Below are 18972 nucleotides of genomic sequence, written 5' to 3'. Positions count from 1 at the left end.
ATTCTGAGCCCCTTGTAAGAATGGCCTGCAGAGCTCAGCAGAAGCGGATGTAGAAGTTTGGTTTTTTTCTGGCAATTGGTCATGCCAGATTCAGTCAGCAGATCCTGAAACGGTTTTAGGAGCAGCATCTGGTTTTCTGTTTTGCTTTCTTGTCTCAAGTAAGCACTTTTTGGTTTGGAAATGGAACTTAGAGAAGCCTCCTTACTTTCTTAGCCAATTAGTGCCTTTCAGTCTGTAATTAATAATAAAATTTCTTGCGGTGGCCACAAGTGCATACAAGTTACTTGCTCTGAAAGAATATTGGGGAGTACTCTATTCTGCAGAAGTCATGCTTATTAAAAAAGTACTCACTAGTAAGGACTAGTAAGTTCTATTTTTCCCTGTGTTGAAATAGAAAATTAATATCTTGAGTGGACTTCACCTCTTGTAATTATTTCTCTACTATAAAAGTTTTTCATTAATGTTGACGAGTAAGAGAAATTTCAGTTGTCATTTCCAGTAAGCATTATACTTTCACTTCATAATTTACTCAGTGGGAAATTCAAACAGGGACAATAATGTTATCTAAACATTTTAGCTGGCATGTCTATATCATATGTCCAAGATGGAGCAGCTTTAAGAGTTAGTGATCAAAATCTGGCTCATTTTAGTGATTGACCTTGAGATGTTTGTCTTACTTGAAAGATTATATGCAGCAACATGAAATACTAATTCAGGTAGAAAAAAAATAATTCAGGTACTTTAAAACAAATGGTATTTTCCTGTCCTAAATGAAGCTTAAAGAAACAGTTCTATATTGTGCATTGGTTGGAGAGCTGATACTTATGTAGGAATTTGATGTAGAAATATGAAAAAGCCATTCATAGTGCCTGAGATAATGTGGTGTCAAGAAGATGTTTCTGAGAGTAAAGTCCAAGTACTGCAGTCTGTATATCACTGGGCATCAGTAGGGTGGGCCCAGAAAAGCAGAGCAGCTAAATAACTTTACCTATGTGATCAGGTGTGATCAGATCCATAATTTGATATACAATAAATTTTGGGAGGTTGCTTTGGTTTGGGGTGGTTTTTTTTGTATGTCTGTAAAATGTTCAAACCTCATTCAATTTTATAAGCATTTGAAAAAGTATTATTTATCAATATAGCCAAAATATTTAATGATTTTTTTCCAGCAATATTGACTGTTTTGGGGGTAGCAAGTGATGTAGTTTTTATTTGGTTTACTAATAGCGTAGTCATGTAATTTGGTGAAAAAATTACATTGTTTACTGAATTATTAGAGTGTGGTAGTCTAGCTTTTACATTGATCCAATAAATTAACTGAATTATGTGTAAATACTTTGAAACTGGTATTTTCTTTCTGTGGAAATTCTGAAGCTGTGGTTATACCCTGCAATTCTAAGGTTATGAGTTTTGGTTTTCTGAGTAGCAAGTGTCACCTTCTGGAATTATTTTTGATACATTGTACTCTCTTTCTTGAGATTACATACAAAAAAGTGTGATTGAAGTAATTTAGTGTATAAATGTAAATTGTATTTGTTGATAGAATTATGGATATACTGAAACAATGCGTTCATTTTTTAAAACACATGAGATTTGGTCACACACAGGGTATGAATTTTAAAGAATTTTCATCATCTGTGTCTCTATCCTAATTTTGTAGCTTGTGTTTTGAAATGCAAAAGAAGTGAGAAAGCCTTTCTAATACTTGGCATTTCATTCAAAGTAATAGCCACTTAAATTTCTGAAGGGGATCAGCTTTACTTTCCTTCACTTTTACAGACTGTTTTGTCTGTTTTTGTTACAGATCCTCACCCTTAATGGCCCAAATATGTCAGAATTTTTTCCATCTTTGAATGTGAGCTTAGTGACCCTTCATCTAAGGGGTCTCATGTGGTCTTGTCCTGTGTTAGGTAAATAATCTGAACGAGCAGTTTGAGCTGCCAAGGCAGTTATGCTGAAAATATTATGAAAGGAAAGCAGGTTCAGATTCTCTTACTGCCTAAAATACCTGCTTGCATGCGTGTTATCATGTGTGCATTACCAGGACTTGTGCCAGTGCTACCAAATAACAGAGAGGACTAATATGTAGGATAAGGGCTCTTTTTTCTCTTCCTGTTTGTTTTGTCTCTTAGTGTTCTCATCTCCATCCACTTTTCCACTTTTTTATTGCTTTTTCTGCCACTCTGCATGGTCTGTGTCCTCCCTTTCTGCACTCTTTCACAGGTGCCCATCATTCCTCTTTCTCTGAGGACTTGGGAGGAGCCTATAACTTACCTCTGAGGAGTGGGGGTTTAGGATGTCTGGTTAGGATGCCCTGATACACCTTGACACATTCATGGAACATTTTCTATTCTGCAGGTTGGAAATCCACGTGTTGAGCTCACTCTTTCCGAGCTGCAAGATATGGCTGCCCGACAACAGCAACAGATTGAAAATCAACAGCAAATGTTGGTTGCTAAGGTAATAATTATATACAGACCAATTTTTTTCAATATATGCAAGCATAAGTTTCACGGATAGAGAAAAACACACTTAAGTCATTTCAGTTAAGCTCAAGAAATAGCTTGAGAAGTCCATCATTTTACCAGAATAATCACTAGGCAATGCACAGTCTTTTTGCATAAATACTGCTAGAACAACCTATGTCATGTGTCTTTGCAAAAATATTTCCAGGGCTTATCTCTTGTGTGGCCCCCTTCATGATCTTTGGCAGAACAGGCTTGACTCCAGTTCATCTTTAGTGGCTCATTCACTCCAGTCCAGTAATTGTGGTGTGAGATGAGAATATGCCAAATTCAAAAAAATTAATGTATTGCATTTCCAAGTCTCAGAGACAGAACCTAAGTATGTTTGCAGAGTGGGGAGGGGGCTTAATGGTTCTGATGTTGTTGATGTTGTTTGAAGTATTATACAGCATACCTTTGATGCTTCGGGTACCTAGGAGTCAACCTACTGGTTCTGTTGTTCTTTCTTGATAGAAATAATACTAAAAAAAAATATTTTTCTTAGTGTGCCCAGCAGAAGAACTATTATTTAGAACTGGAACATTTTTTTACAGCAGGTCATCTTGTTTAAAATGGGCTGTTGGACATACTTTGTCATCTTTGGGAAGCCGGGTAACAGCACTGGAAATTTATTTTGCCAACAGCAAGAAAACTGTTAATAGTGGCAGAAAACAAATGCCAGAGGAAGCATCACAGATGTATTTGAATGAGTGTTCAGACTGGGGCTGTATTCATATATCTATGTAAATATTATATTTTTTGTCATAAAAAATCTTCAATCTCTGCTCTAAAACAAATTTGTTAATTGATGTTAAAAAGTTTTTTGTAGGACTGGTACATATTTCAACAAAATACAACATTTTCTCATTTGTGGAAATAGAAAACCTGATCAAAATGAAAAGGTTTTCCAAGTTAATGTGTTGGGGTTTTTTTTTAAATAAATGGGTAACAGGTATCTCGTTTGAAACCTCCTTCTGTCAGGAACAACGTTTGCGTTACCTGAAGCAGCAAGAGCGTCGCCAGCAGCAGTCTGTTTCTGAGAGTGAAAAGCTTCAAAAACTTAAAGAACGTGTTGAAACCCAAGAGACAAAGCTGAAAAAAATCCGTGCCATGAGAGGACAAGTGGACTACAGCAAGATGATGAATGGCAATTTGTGTATGCGGAATTCTTAATTTATTTAAATTTACTGTTGACTGCATGACTAGGAAATAATGCTATATTGTAAGTCAGTATAGCATTGAAGCAGGTTTTCAGGTTCAACATCTTTTGTTTTATGGAGGTTCTGGATTTCCATTAAATTTTTATGTGACAGAACCTTTTGTTAGTTTTATATTGTCAAACATAAAGTCAGAATAAGTCTATTCTGTAAGTATTCAGAAATATTATGACTGGTAGCAAATTTGCAATACAAATATTTAATGTATATTTTAGATGTAAAGCTATTGTGGTGTGTTTATTAGTACTTGTAGAATTAAAAAAATAACAATTCTGCTTTATTTAATTGTTTCTTGTTATTTTTATCTTGTTAATTTTAGCAACTGAAATTGAGCATATAAGTGCCATGTTCCAGGAAAAGCAGCAGGAGTTGCAGGCTGCAGTGTTAAAAGTGGATCAACTCACTCAGCAACTGGAGGATTTAAGGAAAGGGAAACTGAATGGGTTTCAGTCATACAATGGACAAATGACAGGGCCTGCAGCAGTAGAATTAAAAAAGTTGTATCAAGAGCTACAGGTAAGTAACAAAATATGCTATTTGAATTACAACAGTAGATTTTAAAAGTTGTATTACTGCTCTTGTGAGTGCCGGTTTGGGTCTGTTACACCTCATAAAAGTAATGTGCTGGAATGCTGTTAATGTGTGAGGATGTAATTGGCATACAACCTTTTATAAGGAAGAACTTCATTAGCTTTAAAAACTATTTTGTTTCTTATATATGTGATGACACAAAGTGTGCAAGTGTTTTGAAGGGCATTTCTCAGCCCCTAGACATACTGAATGTCCACATAATTTATAATTTGCTCTCAAAAAAATTTTGGGAAACTAATTTTGGTACTTTTCTATTATGCACTGATCTGGGTATAGAAAGCTCAATTAGATGTGATCTTATCTTGGAGATGTGACTGTAATTTTATAAGTCTATTGTGAAAATACAGCTATATTGCCTGGTGTGAATAAGCAAAATACATAGGAATTAAATAACACATTTTAATAGAGTAATCAAAAATGAAAACTGCACTATATTCCCTGCACTGTATAGTGCAACATAGTTGCAGTATATTCCCACAGTATTCCCTGCATCAATATTGCATATTTCCTCCAAGAAGATTGTTATATCTAGAGCGTAGTTCTCACATGAGGAGTAAAGTATCCAGTTTACATTGAAATTTTGTCAAATTGTGTGCTAATGTATCAGAATTTTAAGGGCTTTTTTATTTACTCATGTGCTTTATTGTGATCAAGGGAACAGCTCTAATATATTTAATTTTTTTAAATTAATTTAAATTTCAAAATTACTCTCATTTATTTAGATGAGCAAATACAGCATAGAAATTAATTAATCCTGTTTTCAAGCAATAGGAATAAATGTGCTTTTTTCTATTTTTCCCCCTTCCCCATTTATACAAGGCATATATGCCATTGAGTATTTCTAAGTGCAAAGATGCTCAATAGATGAAGATTTCTCTTCTGCTTCATAATGATCCCATATGTGTTTATCAAGACTTAAATTTGCCTCAGGTGTTTTTTGCTTGTCACATTACCATGAAAATTGGGATACTGAGACAATGTTTCAGTTATTGAAGGTATGAAAAAATGCCAATGGCAAAGCAAGAGAAATAATTATAAAGAGTGTCATGGTTGATTTAAACCATAAAGGTAATCCACCTCATAATCTACTGGAAAACTGCTGTGAAGGTTTCAGTTTAATCCCCATGCAGAGTGGAAAATCTGTGCCCAGTCCCTGCACTAGCAGTTCTGCTAACACCCCTTCCAGACATCATAAAGTCTTGTCTGGAACTGGAAACAGAATCAATAGCGTAATTTCTGTTACAGAAAGAGTTTTCGTGATAGACAAACTGTCTTGGGTAAGCATAGCTTTAAACAAATATTTTCTGTGATTTCATTCTTCACAGTAGAATTTTCTGAAATGTCTTTCTGCCTAATTCCTCAATCCATTTTCTATAAATGGGTTGCAGTCTGTATGTATTTAATAGGCATCCACTAGTTTTTTAGGATATTTTTTCACTGTTTTCTTCTAAGAGTTGTTCATGATTGCAAATGCTAACTTGACAGGATGTGTGGAAGTGTAAATTAGAGACATTAGAACAAGTTCTTGATCCAAATTCCTTTGGATTTTTTTAACACTGCATTAAAAACCAACTTACCAAGAGGCAGAACGAGAACTGTCCTAACAAGTGGAGTTATATGGTTTTGTTTTTTGGTTTGTTTGTTTGTTTGTTTGTTTTTGAAGATCCGTAACAGGCTTAACCAGGAGCAGAACTCCAAGCTCCAGCAGCAGAAAGAACTCCTAAACAAACGCAATATGGAGGTGGCCATGATGGACAAGCGAATCAACGAGCTGCGCGAACGACTGTACAAGAAAAAAGTTGAGGCACGTCAAAAAGAAAACATTCCTGTAAGATAAACTGTTAAAAGGGCCACACTTCAGTTTATCAAGGACCTATAAAAACTACTTAGAATTTCACTTTGTCCCACTCAAGTAATACAGTTACCTATGATAAAAGCAGCAGGTCTCTTAAAACTATTTTAAGGCTTCTCATAGATGTGCAAAAACTGTAAGAAGAATATGTTTGCTTTTATTTTTCTTTATGGCACAAACAATACTATATTAAAAATCAGAAATGTTTATATTTCTAGTAAAGAACGTATGACTATGTGCTATATGTTTAAAAGCATGAATGCATTAAAAAATTGGGTTTTATAAAATATTATCTTCCAGTATGTAAAATAGATAAAAATATAAAGAGTTTGATAAAGTTAAGCTTAATAGTTGTCTGGAGCTTCAAAAAGATTTTAAGAGATGAATTCTGGATTTTCATATGTATTATTAGCTAGAGGTATTGCTTTAAGAAAACTCAGCACATACATATTCGATCATTTAAGAACTCATTTTAGACCATTTGCTTGAGAAAGGCTCAGTGAAAGCGACCTTGCAGAGACAAAAGTATCTACAAGAGATGTATATTTTTGAGGTGTTGATTTCAAGGAATAAAATTTGTGCTTTCTACTAGGTTTTTTTTGTATTTTAGTAGAAGCACAGAGTATGGTAACTTCATTATTAAGCTGTCCTAACTACAGTGCATGGTTCTAGATAATTAAGTTTAGACCTCCCCGTTCATGCAGAAAGGTCTAGATTAAATGGACATTCATGGTTCAATTTGTCTGATTGTTTTCAGTTGAATCGTATTAATGGAACTTCATCGCCCCAGTCATCCCTGAGTGCTTCAGGAAGGGTGGCAGCAGTAGGACCTTACATCCAAGTTCCAAGTGCTGGCACTTACGCTGTACCAGTAGATCCAGTTAAGCCACAGTCTCTCACTATTGCTCCCAACTCAACACATGGAAGATCAAAGTCTGGTAAGTACTTGTGTGATGTTTATTAATACATATGGTTTGAAAAGGGCCAATAAAGAAAAGGCATAATCATACAAGACCCTAGTGTTGGCATAATTGGTGTAGGAGAGGAGGCAAGTTTCAGATGTGTTAATACTATTCTGTATTGTATCCACTTGTGTGAAATGGACATCAGTCAGTTGATCTGTGGCACTTTTGCTTCTTTCCATGAATATTTTGTAGGAAATTGAGTGTTTTCTTTGAAATTTTACTGGCTGGTACATCCCTAAAAGGAGCATGTTTTCTTCACACATTCTATGTTGTGTCTTTAATAGCTTTTTCAATTAGTTTGTGTGTTTGAATATAATAATGAAATCGACTTTGTGGAATTAAATAATTATTTACAGTATGTTGCTTTTTGTCAAGTAAAAAAAGGCTAGTAAGTAAATAATAATAATAATAATACTCCTCAGAAGGAGACTAAATAGAAAAATAGAATAAAACTATGAAAGGTTTTTGTTCCGTCTGAAATGTGGGAATTTTTGGTCCTTGAAGCATTTCTGAAATGGAATAACCGTAACATTGATACTGTTTACTTGTTTTTGCCCTATTTAGTGAAGAAGCTGCTCCTCCAGAACTCCCCAGAACTTTGTGTCTAAAATTGGCTCCCATGTCTCCCATTATTAATAATTCCATCTATGATATAAAATAGAATTATTATTTAATTTGTGTTGTAGACTGAAGGAAGCAGGTCATATTTGTGGCTTAAATTCTCAGTTCTAGAAAATCTTACCTGTCTGCTCATACCTTAGAAAAATCAGAATTCTTAAGAAATTATAAGCTAGGAAATATACATAATGCAAATATAAATGCATTATAAATAATCCCATTGGTCTAACCACAGGGCTTATTTTACCTGGTCTCCTAGGAGAGATCAAAAAGGGGCTAGAAATGACTAGGATGCCAAAGCTGCTGGAATATTCGCATACATTCAAGTACTTAAAATTGAATATTCCAACAAAATTCACATCATGCTTTCCAGATGGGAGGAAAAGATGGAGGGAAGACAACCTGAACCTCTCTGTAGGAAAGAATGTCGGAAATGCTCCCTGCAAAAACCCCAAGGTCAGGAAGTAAAACTGGCCAAACAAAACTTAAAAAAAAGACTCCAGTCTTTCCGATTGATTTTAGTGATTTAGCAGTACCTTAATCAGCTAAAAGTATTCAAAATCTTTACAAACCCATCACTGTGGTTTTATGGGAAAGTCTCAAGAATATGGACTGACTTAATTGTGGGGTGAAGATTCATAGATCCTTCTTCCACATATGAAAAAGGACACTTTAAAGTTTACCAGTTAAAAAACACAATTTTGTAATATCAACCTCCTGAAATATATCTGCCTGCTTCTAGACCTACCTTGGGACTTCTAATATTATGAAAGTAATTATTCTGCCTTAGGACTGACTTTGTATTTATTATTTTGAAGGTACTTGAATGAAGTTCTGTAAAATAGATTTATCTAAGCAGCAGCATATATGCTTCCAGAAAGAAAAAAAAATTGAGAATTTATTTCAACTGTCATGCTTTTATTTCTCATTATCTGAGTGTTCCTGTTCTAATGTTCTCCATTGTCATTGTTATAATTTTTCCACCACTTTTTTTCTTTCTTTTTCTGTGTAACTGGATCTGCCTTGGTGCGTCCGGTAGAGACAGACTGTGGGTGTGTGAAAAAATCTCCAGACACCTGGAAGGTTTCTGATTTAGACATAATAGTGGATCCTATTCTGTCACCTCCCACTTCTCTTCAGTCTGCTGTTCACAATGTCATCCGCCTGGCACCTACTCTGTTTGACACCCAGCACTGTGAGTCCATAGAAGATCTCTGGCTAGCTAAGAACTCAGTTTTTAATATGGTCATCTGAGCTCTTGCACACAGATGCATATTAAACAGCATCTTTAGAACTTGTGTTGTGGTCTGGCGTGTAGAAGATGCTGTTGAAATGTAAATTGGTTGAGAAGTTGCTTTTCATCTTTGAAGGAAACAGATTTGCAGCAAATTCATCCCAGGAGTACTGGAGTAGTGTATCAGGGATGAGTTTCCTTCTCTGAAAAACCTCAACATTTTCTAAACATTAGAAATTTCTAGCAATCACTAAAGAGTGCTTTAGTGCATTTTGGATTGGATAGATGTATAAAATACAAGCTTAGTTTGAGTTACTTTGTGGGAAACTTGAAGTTTCCGTGTTGCACTGACCCCAGAGTTGGGATAGAAGCTCACACTGTCCAAGCCAATACCCAGAGTCTTGCTGGACTTTGAGCATGCTTCAGTTGCTATAGTAAGTATCCTGGATCCAGACCTACAAATACTTTACGTAAAGTCAGAGAAAATGCACAAAACCTTTTGTGTCTGTGTGTGTCACTGTCTTATTTATGTAAATACACAATGGCCTGGTGAGAGCTGAAATACACTGGGTGTTACATTTACAGGCACAGGCAAGAGGGTGCATTTGGAGGGGAAGATGGAGCCAGTTGGCTGTGGGGGCACTGAGAGCAGGAGCTGGGGTGGCCTTGTCAGGAGGGTGTTGGCATCAGATCCCCCTAGACCAGTTTGCACAAAGCCTCATCCAGCCTGGCCTTGAACACCACCTCCAGTGACGGGGCATCCAGAACTTGTCTGGACAATTTGTGCCAGTGACTCCTCACCCTCACACTGTAGGTCAGAGAGAAGAGAGAGTCTGTATTTAGTTCCAGTCTGTTACCTCAGAATCTGGGGATAAACATCCTGATTACAATAAGTTTTCGTGTATCTGTCTTTCTAATAGAAAAGTGTTGAATTTGCAGGTAAGATGTTTAAATTTGTCATGTCTTTTGCTGTTGTTCTGTAAATGCTTTCCTCATAACTAAACTTAAGATCCAGACGCTTTCATGTTTAGCATGAATCAATTATAACACCTTTCACTCATCTTCAAAACAAAGGTTTTACTGAACTGTAACCTTACTAGAAGTAAAGAATGTCTTGTGTATTTTGTACAGTAAGCATTAATTCAGTGCACAGTTGGAAAATTTGCCATTATTTAGAGCCTAAGTGTTTAGACATCTTTCTGGTTTTGCTCTTGATAACCAGGTGATTAGAAACAATGGCAAACAAAACCCACAACATTTTCAGCTCTTGGATAATGCCAGTATTGAAACTGGGCCTCATTATGTTACTTCCTGGCAGTTTGCAAGTGTGAAAAGTGATTTCTGGACTATATGCTGTATTATCAGTGTAAAAATTTGCAAGTGTTAATCCTGCTTTGAGATACTCGACAAAGGCTTGTGGATAGAAAGTAGAGTGGTGATAGAAAATTCACTCTCATTAGAATGTTCCTATGCAGCTTATTTTGAGACTACTATACTAGACAGAGATTCAGTTTTCTAGAGGCAGATTCTGTTTTCTAGAGGCTTAGAACTGAAATAGGAAACTTGGCCTCTAAATACCTGATTTTCATTTGATACTATATTACTGTGGCATCCAGAAATTTCACTGAATCTCCACACATGTCTGATCCCCCTCCATTTTAGCTGCTATCCTGTACTCAAGTCAATTATGTGTTGCACGTCACCTTTACTGATTTAAGTGCTCCACTACAACAATTACAAGCCATAGGGATGGAGGAATGATCTCCAGTCTCCTTAGAGGAAGAGATGCCTGAAATTTAATCTTGTAAAGGCAAATCAAATCCTTACGAGCTAACATGGGATCTATTTAGTTACTATAAGCCATATCTAATTATTAGGCTACTTAAACTCTTTTGCTTACTTAGAGAACTGAAACTAGTCTCACACAGTTAATAAAGTAACATCAATGCATCTAGGATTTCATTAAGGATTTGTTGCCTCAGTTTATGTGCAGCTGTGCATGATATTTTGCATATGATGAAGATAAAAGCCCATGACTTGTGTCGACACTGTGAGTTAAAGTTGCCAGCTGACTTCATAAATTTATTTAATATTAAATCTCTGGGGCAATTCTTATCAGGTGAGTATGTTGAGGAAAAACAAAAGGTGAGTTAACCACCACTTCCAGCAAAGGAATGTGTGCTTTTGTTCCACCCTGCTGTTGAAGGGAGTTTTTTCATCCTGTTATGGGTGAATGAATCTGGTAACCACAGTTTAAATTTGGAATAAGTCCACTCGGGGCTTACATCGACTTAACATTTAGTGTCATTTGACAGTGTCTCTGGATAGTACCCAAAGAATTGTGTTTATGAAGTGTTCCTGTACAGATTGTTGCTCTGAATTTGTTTGCCTTTTAATAGCAGAATATGCAACACTCAAGCTAAAATTTTAATCACATTTTTTCTATAATAATTTTCAATGCTATTTGAATATTAAAGGGTAGTGAACAGCACATTCTATGCAGTGATTTGGCTTTCAGTATTGATTTCTGAATCAAATATTAATAATCATCTCATAGTAATGAGATGATTATTAATATACTTATCATAATTATCTCACTTCTAGAATAAAACTAATCCCACTGTAATCTCAGCTGTTTTATTTCACATTTTTTGCTTGTTTGCAATGCTAGTATAGATTATCTTTAATCTAGTATTTTTGTCTGTTTTCAAGCTAATGATGGAAATTGGCCAATACTTAAACAGAGCTCAGCCCCTGTGGTAAAACCCCCTCAGATCTCCAGCACAGACTGGAAAGAATCAAGCATGGATACTGCTTTAAAACAAGGAACAATATCCAGTCAGCCCTTGCCAACTTCAGTATTAGGAAGTACTGATAAGCTGGTGAGTTTCATCTGTGACATATTTATAGATCTGCTTTGTTGAAATTATGAACCTTTGGCTTTCATAGCTGAACTCACTTCAATTAGATACACATTCCATGTCCCTGCTGCTGTTTATTTTAAAAGTCATAAAGAAAATTACCTTTGTATTTCTTCCATTCCTTTCTGGTTTTATCACATTCAAATGTGTGGGTTTGTTTCAACTACAGTACTTTGTATTCCTTCCTTTTCTTTTATATATCTAATCTCCCCTTTTCTCTCTATGCTTCTCCTAATCCTCTCCACCCTCCTTCACGTATTTCTAACTCATATCTTAGTCTTTTTGCTTTGTAGAGATTATTACTATTTCAATGTACTATTTTTCTCATAAAAGTCTCAAACAAGAAGTCATTAAATCCATCCTTAAGTGAGTCCACTAGTGGTATCTGTCTCCACTGTTGTGCTAGTACTTTATGAATTCTTTAAGACTATAATCTCTAAAGAATAAGGACTTGGTCTTTAAGTTGTTTTGGTAAACTGACAGCATATGTTTTCAAGTATGTTATCAACTAGACACTGAGATCTGGAACCTAGAACAAGTTACTCAGGCTTTGCATGTATGCAAATAGTTTTGAATTGATATGAATGTGTTACAACTGAAGGTGCCTTTAAACAGTGGCCTTTGTCTGAGGTATGATGAGATCCTCTGATAAACCCAGAATCATATCTAGTGATAAAGGAACACAAATTGTTTGTTTTGTCTCCTTTGCTGTCCCACAAGATTTCTAGTATGGTATGTTGAAAGAGGGATATTCTTGCTCAGAAGTACTTTATTTAATTAAATGGTATATATTATTTATTGTTCTTACACAGGGTCTTGACCTGGGGAAGGTGCCACCAACAGTTCCTGGTGTAAGCAAGCAGTTGCCTCAGAACTATGGGACCTATCCAAGCCCAGTTCCCTTAGGAACAGGTTCTACAAACTCTCTAGAAAGAAGGAAGGATGGCAGCCTGCCCAGGCCTGGCACCAGTATAGCAAATCGGCAAAGGCCGGTTCCTCTCCCGCCACCCAGCAACGTGCACCAGCCCAGCTCTTCACAGCAGATCCAGCAGAGAATTTCAGTCCCTCCCAGCCCCACGTATCAACCCTCCGGTCCCCCCTTGTTCCCAGGAGGAGAGGGCAGACCAGAACTGCCTTTGACTGTGGCAATCAGACCTTTTCTCGCTGATAAAGGATCCAGACCTCAGTCTCCCAGAAAAGGGCCACAGACAGTGAATTCCAGTTCCATCTACTCAGTGTATCTTCAGCAAGCAACACCACCAAAGAATTACCAGCAAGCTGTGTACAATACTTTAAATAAGTCAGTAAAAGCAGGTAGAATATATTTTGCTTTTTTTCTTTGAAATACATTAAGATCTACTTTCTTGGTTTAGTTGACTTATCAGTTTGGAAAACTTGTCTGTATGTGTGAGGAAAGTTATTTTTGTGCATGCAGCATAGCGGCAAAGTCATCCAATATAGTTTTGAGGTTATCAATAAGTATGAATTGATAAACCTTTCATTTTAAAACAAGATGCAATTGGAACAATATAGACTGGATACTTTACCAATAGTTTGATAAATAAGTTGAAAAAACAGTATCTAGGTAAGAGAGTTTTTCTTCTCTTACTGTTTCCTCATGAAAGAGGAAAAAGATTCCAGATGCTACTTGTAGTATATAATTGTAAGAAGCATCAGCATCACCAACAGGTAAGTATTTATTTCTGTTTTGACAGTCCCCAGAACAATATTTTTTTTCTTTCTGTATTAGTATCAAACAAGTAGCAATAGTTTATTTATAAATATGTTGTTATACAATTTAAGAACAGCTCTTCACTGTTTTCCATCTTTCTTTTCTTCAGTTTATGGAAAACCTGTATTACAGTCTGGTTCAACCTCTCCCTCACCCTTGCCATTCCTTCATGGCTCTTTGCCTGCCCAGTCTCCCTCACAGCCACAATCTCAGCCTCAGACTGAGGTCACTGAAAAAGATCAAGAGCTGGAAAATGCCCCACCACCCAGTGAAAACAGCAATGTGGAAAACATTCCCCGTCCTCTCAGTCCTACTAAACTCACCCCTATTGTGCACTCACCCCTACGGTATCAGAGTGATGCTGACCTTGAGGCTCTGAGGAGAAAACTGGCTAATGCTCCGAGGCCGTTAAAGAAACGCAGCTCCATCACCGAGCCAGAGGGACCGAGTGGACCCAATATACAAAAATTATTGTATCAGCGCTTTAATACCCTGGCTGGAGGGATAGAAAGTGCTCCTTTTTATCAGCCAAGCAATCCACAGGACTTCATAGGCAACTTAGCTGACGTTGATAACGGGAACGCCAGCACCAATGGCAATATTGAAGAACCAATCCCCGTGCAACCTACAGTTCCTGTCCCTGATGAACCACCCCCTTCATCAGATGCCAATGATAATGAGTTACCTTCTCCCGCTACCGAGGAGCTGATAAGCACTGAAACCACAAATCAAACACCTGAGACAACTGAAGACAACAACAACAATCTTGCTATAGTTCCTTCTACTGAGCAGTCACCCAGTCCCACACCAGAGGCCAGTTCTCCAGTAGAAGATGAAGCTCCTTTGCCACCTGCTCTTCCTCCTCCACTTCCTCCAGTAAGTAATAAAGCAAAAGAACAACTTTGTAAACTACAGAATTAGCTTTGTGCTTAAGCATCACTGGAATATGCTAAGCTTGTGCTCAGTGGTATCTTTGCACTTTGAGTCTCATGATATTAAAAAGAAAGAAAACCAAAAAAAGGAGAGTTCCAGGGAGAATTCTGATGGATTAGATTCTTTACTACTCTAGCTGCTTAATAAGGAAAATATGCAAACAAGTAACGGGAGGTTGTGTATGTATTTGTCCAGGCTTTCATAGATAGCTTACCCTTAGTTTCATACAAATAGTTATGTCAGTGGGAAGCTTTTTCATTTGCAGACAAGCTGAAATAGCTGTTCTGGGGAAACCGCACTGCTTTTGCCCTCTCAGAGAAAATAGGCCCAGGCTAACTCCAGCAGCTGCACAGCTGGCTCGTGATAGCAGAAATGTTCTTCTAATGGGCTTGTCACATACTTTGAATTGCTTCCAAAGTCCATCCTCCAGCTGCACTAAAATCTTTTAAATACTTGTCATTACTAAAATCTACCACATTTGGAGAATTGAAAAATACAGAAAAAACTGGATCTTTTTCTTTGTTGTTGTGGTATCACTCACTCTTTGAAACCAAGGTTCATCCTCACTTTTAGATACAGGTAGGAACCTTGCATTCCTCTGAGAATTTAACTGCAGTGTGCACAAGGCTTTGTATGGTTTTCCATGAGCCCCATAAGGGCCAGGATACTTCTGGGAGAATGGGATATGCTAGCAACTAATATTATTCATAATGTGAAGGGTTTATTTTCCAAACTGAAATAGCCATCCTATATAGGTCCATAAGAGAAAACAGATCCTACAGAGCTAGAGACTAAAAGCATTCTATAAAAGCTGTAGTTAGTAATAGATTATTTTTTGCCCAGGAAGTGACAAGGACACATGTAAGGGATCCAGAATATTCTCAAAACACATTTAAATGTGCTTCAGATCTTGAAAATGCTGCTTCTGGTAACACCTGCTAGAATGCCACATAAAATAGCTTCATGTTCTGTACTTTCTGTTCCTGCAACAAAACTCCCAACTTGCCAGGCCTGACCTAACACAGAGACTCGTGCTAATTCAAGGCATTGATTCCTCTAAGTACAGACTCTGGCTTAATTGTGTGGTGCTTTCCAGGCTAAGCAAAAGTTTTCACAGTGTCTCAGATAATCCACCAGTAATATGCACAGCTTATATTAGATACAATTAAGATGATGATGCTTAAAACACTGACTTAAGTACTTCATTCCTTGCACTCATTATCTTTAATTAGAAGCTTTGAAATTATATTGGCTTGCTTTTTCATTTTTTCACTGCATAAAATGTAGTAATGTATCAAGCCTTTTATTTAGAGACTTTTAAATAGAAATGATTGCATAGTTCAAAATATCATTTAAGGAAGATTCATAAATGAATCATTTTTCTACTTGTACAACCTGAAATGATGCCTTCCAACTTTCATCTCTACCCAGACAAAACGTACCAACTTGAAGAAACCCAACTCAGAAAGAACAGGCCATGGTTTGAGAGTGAAGTTCAATCCCTTGGCTCTCCTCCTAGATGCTTCTCTGGAGGGTGAATTTGATCTGGTACAACGAATCATATATGAGGTAAGTTTTCAAACAAGGGAAACCTTATGCAGTATTCAGGAAGAAGTGCTGAACTAATCTATGTTTTCAACAGGTTGATGATCCCAGTAAACCAAATGATGAAGGCATCACACCTTTGCATAATGCAGTGTGTGCTGGTCATCACCACATTGTGAAGTTCCTGCTCGATTTTGGTGTAAATGTAAATGCAGCAGATAGTGATGGGTGGTAAGTGTCAAGATTTTTAACCTAGTATCTGGGAGAAGCACCATTTAGATACACATTCAAAATGTAGCTGAGACCTGTTTTGGGAACAATTTCCTTTCTCTTTATCTCCAGCAAATGAGTACTCTTTAAGCTGTAGGTGGAGACAAACTCAAAGGCAAGGTTACAGCTTCCCAAGCAAGCACACTTAAACCATAAATTAGACAACAGTTCGTGATAATTAGTGGTAGAGTGGCATTTCTTGTTCAGATGCTGAAATAATTAAACTATAAATAACAAATGACAAAAGTTAATTTGCTTAAGTTTCTTCATCAAAGATCCCATTACAGATACTGGTGTTCTTAAAGAATCTCACCTTACAGGTAGTTGTAGCATTCCTGAAGTCTTTAGGGGGAGAAATGTGAATCCTCACCTTTGTTTTACCTTTCAGGTTTCCTTGTATTAGAAAATACCCTTTTACACCCACAGCTTTGTAAGCTGTGAAAATTATTAGTTTTGCTATCATCTGTTTCATAATGCTTGGCTTTACTGGAGTCAGGTAAATCCTGAGATCCACCCTAGCTGCTTGACAGGTTTTAGACAATGCATACACATACTATAAACATCAATTTCCTTTTAAAATAGACAGGCTCTACATGGCAAGATGAAAGTTAGGACTCATGGAAGCTTCTTTTTTCACATGTACATTTTTTTTGCTTTATTTCAGGACACCCTTGCATTGTGCAGCTTCTTGCAATAGTGTTCATCTCTGTAAACTGCTGGTTGAATCTGGGGCAGCTATTTTTGCTTCAACTATAAGTGATATAGAAACTGCTGCAGACAAGTGTGAGGAGATGGAAGAAGGTTATATTCAGTGTTCCCAGTTTTTGTATGGTAAGCTGTGACATTTACCAACTCTTTGCTAAGATTGATCCTGATTTGTCCCTCTGATCTGTGTGAAACATCTGCTTAGGCCCCAGACTGGATGATAAGGCCCATCATGCCCCTGTGCTTTCCAAGTGCTAAAACCAGAATAACCTTTTCACTGTGATGTTGGTCTTAGTCCTTCTGGGTTTTGAATTACTTCTCAGGCTCCTTCAAATGTTAAGATTTTTAAAGTTTTAATTTGGCTTCATTTCAAGGAAATGCTTCTACAGGAAGGTTTGACTGTAACATTGAGCTGTCAAGTATTTTAACAAGAGAGACTTTTAACTTCCAGATGCACAAATTTCTAGCAGATCACATAAAGAAAGAAATACACTTTATGAATAATCAACTTACAGAAGGTGCTTAGTTATTAAAATACATTTTTCAAGAAAAGCACTTCAATGGAACAGACAAATTTTTAATTTCTGTCAGAAGATTTAAGCTTCAAGGCTGTCAGATCTGACATTGTGTGAATTCCGAAAGCCTCAAGTGTCTCTGTACAAGGCCTGCTGTAGGAAGCAGTTTCCGCTACATGTATAATAAAAGAGGAAAACCTCATTCTCTGAAATATTCTGTAATATTTTTTTATATCGTGCAGTTAAATTTCTGACAGCATTTCATCATGGAAGTGCTGAAAACTGTTCATGAAATGTTATTAACAGGAGACTAATACTTGGGCCACCATGTCAATAATAAAAATTTCAGAGGGGACAAAGAGGCTATTTTACCATCTGGTGTTGTTAACAGGAGTGCAGGAGAAGCTGGGAGTGATGAATAAAGGGGTGGTGTATGCTCTGTGGGATTATGAAGCCCAGAACAATGATGAGCTGTCATTCCATGAGGGCGATGCCATCACTATTCTGAGGCGCAAGGATGACAACGAAACGGAGTGGTGGTGGGCCCGCCTCAATGACAAGGAAGGCTATGTGCCTAAAAACCTCCTGGGGGTAAGTTCTTTCACACTCTTCCTTCTATTTTTCACATGCACCTGAAGTAGGAACAGCAGATAGATCTTAGGTAAGAATCCCTCTGTGCACCATCCACAGCACTGTGAAGTGGTGTAAAGCAATTACCTTTATTCTCTCTGGCTTCTGTGCCATTGTAAACAAACAGAAGAGGCTACTATTAGGAGATTGGTGCTGGTTGTCATTGAGCAAGTTAGTTTCTTTAATATAGTTTGTTTTAATAAGACTTTTTTCTCCCCCTTGGCTAAAATACAGAGCCCTTGTGGAAAGCACAGTGACTCTATTAGGCAGCTTGAAGCCTTGGTTCAGATAATTCTTTGGGAATGTTTTTAATACCTGGCACAAGATAGGAAGATAGGTGTGTGTGTCAGAACAGGAAAGAGCCTTGAAGATGACAACTGTGGGCACATCGTTTATGCTGCTCAGACAGATGGAAACACTGTCACGAGAGGCCAGGAATGTAAAGTGACTAAGTAGAGAGCTACTGAGGACAAAATGCATAAGAGAACCTTGCAGAGCAGGAAATAAGCTCTCCAGAGTACTCAACAGGGAATTTTTGTACTTATGTAAAAGCATCCTTTGTCTGTTCTGGATCTTGAGCTAAATGCACCACGTCATTTTCAGAGCAGCCATGCCATGTTGCTGCCATTGGCAGGAGTAAATCAGCCCTTTTCCTCCTGCATCTTGTTTTTCAGGAGTTGCCTAAGAACACCCCCAAGCTTACAAAAACCTCACCCCCCCAAAATACTTAACCACCCAGT

At 37.1% G+C, this 18972-nt stretch overlaps 1 protein-coding gene across 6 annotated transcripts in view; it reads left to right on the top strand.

The window, feature by feature from the left end:
- PPP1R13B (protein phosphatase 1 regulatory subunit 13B) overlaps positions 1–18972 on the top strand; it is a 68541-nt gene that overhangs the window by 47946 nt on the left and 1623 nt on the right. For 3 of the 6 annotated variants that reach the window (XM_015630904.3, XM_015630902.3, XM_015630907.3), the window contains 13 exons: positions 2359–2460; positions 3486–3660; positions 4041–4237; positions 5976–6140; positions 6922–7102; positions 8787–8942; positions 11694–11863; positions 12715–13216; positions 13744–14510; positions 15999–16136; positions 16210–16343; positions 17047–17213; positions 17994–18193. In XM_015630904.3, coding sequence (XP_015486390.1) covers positions 2359–2460; positions 3486–3660; positions 4041–4237; positions 5976–6140; positions 6922–7102; positions 8787–8942; positions 11694–11863; positions 12715–13216; positions 13744–14510; positions 15999–16136; positions 16210–16343; positions 17047–17213; positions 17994–18193 — 3054 coding nt within the window. The remainder of the gene's footprint in view (positions 1–2358; positions 2461–3485; positions 3661–4040; positions 4238–5975; positions 6141–6921; positions 7103–8786; positions 8943–11693; positions 11864–12714; positions 13217–13743; positions 14511–15998; positions 16137–16209; positions 16344–17046; positions 17214–17993; positions 18194–18972) is intronic. The other 3 variants (XM_015630903.3, XM_015630906.3, XM_015630905.3) reach the window with 3 other exon arrangements.

The sequence above is a fragment of the Parus major genome, chromosome 5 (assembly GCF_001522545.3).
Source record: "Parus major isolate Abel chromosome 5, Parus_major1.1, whole genome shotgun sequence".
NCBI lineage: Eukaryota > Metazoa > Chordata > Aves > Passeriformes > Paridae > Parus > Parus major.
The sequence above is the reverse complement of the archived record's forward strand: the minus strand, read 5'-3'. Positions and strand labels throughout refer to the sequence as shown.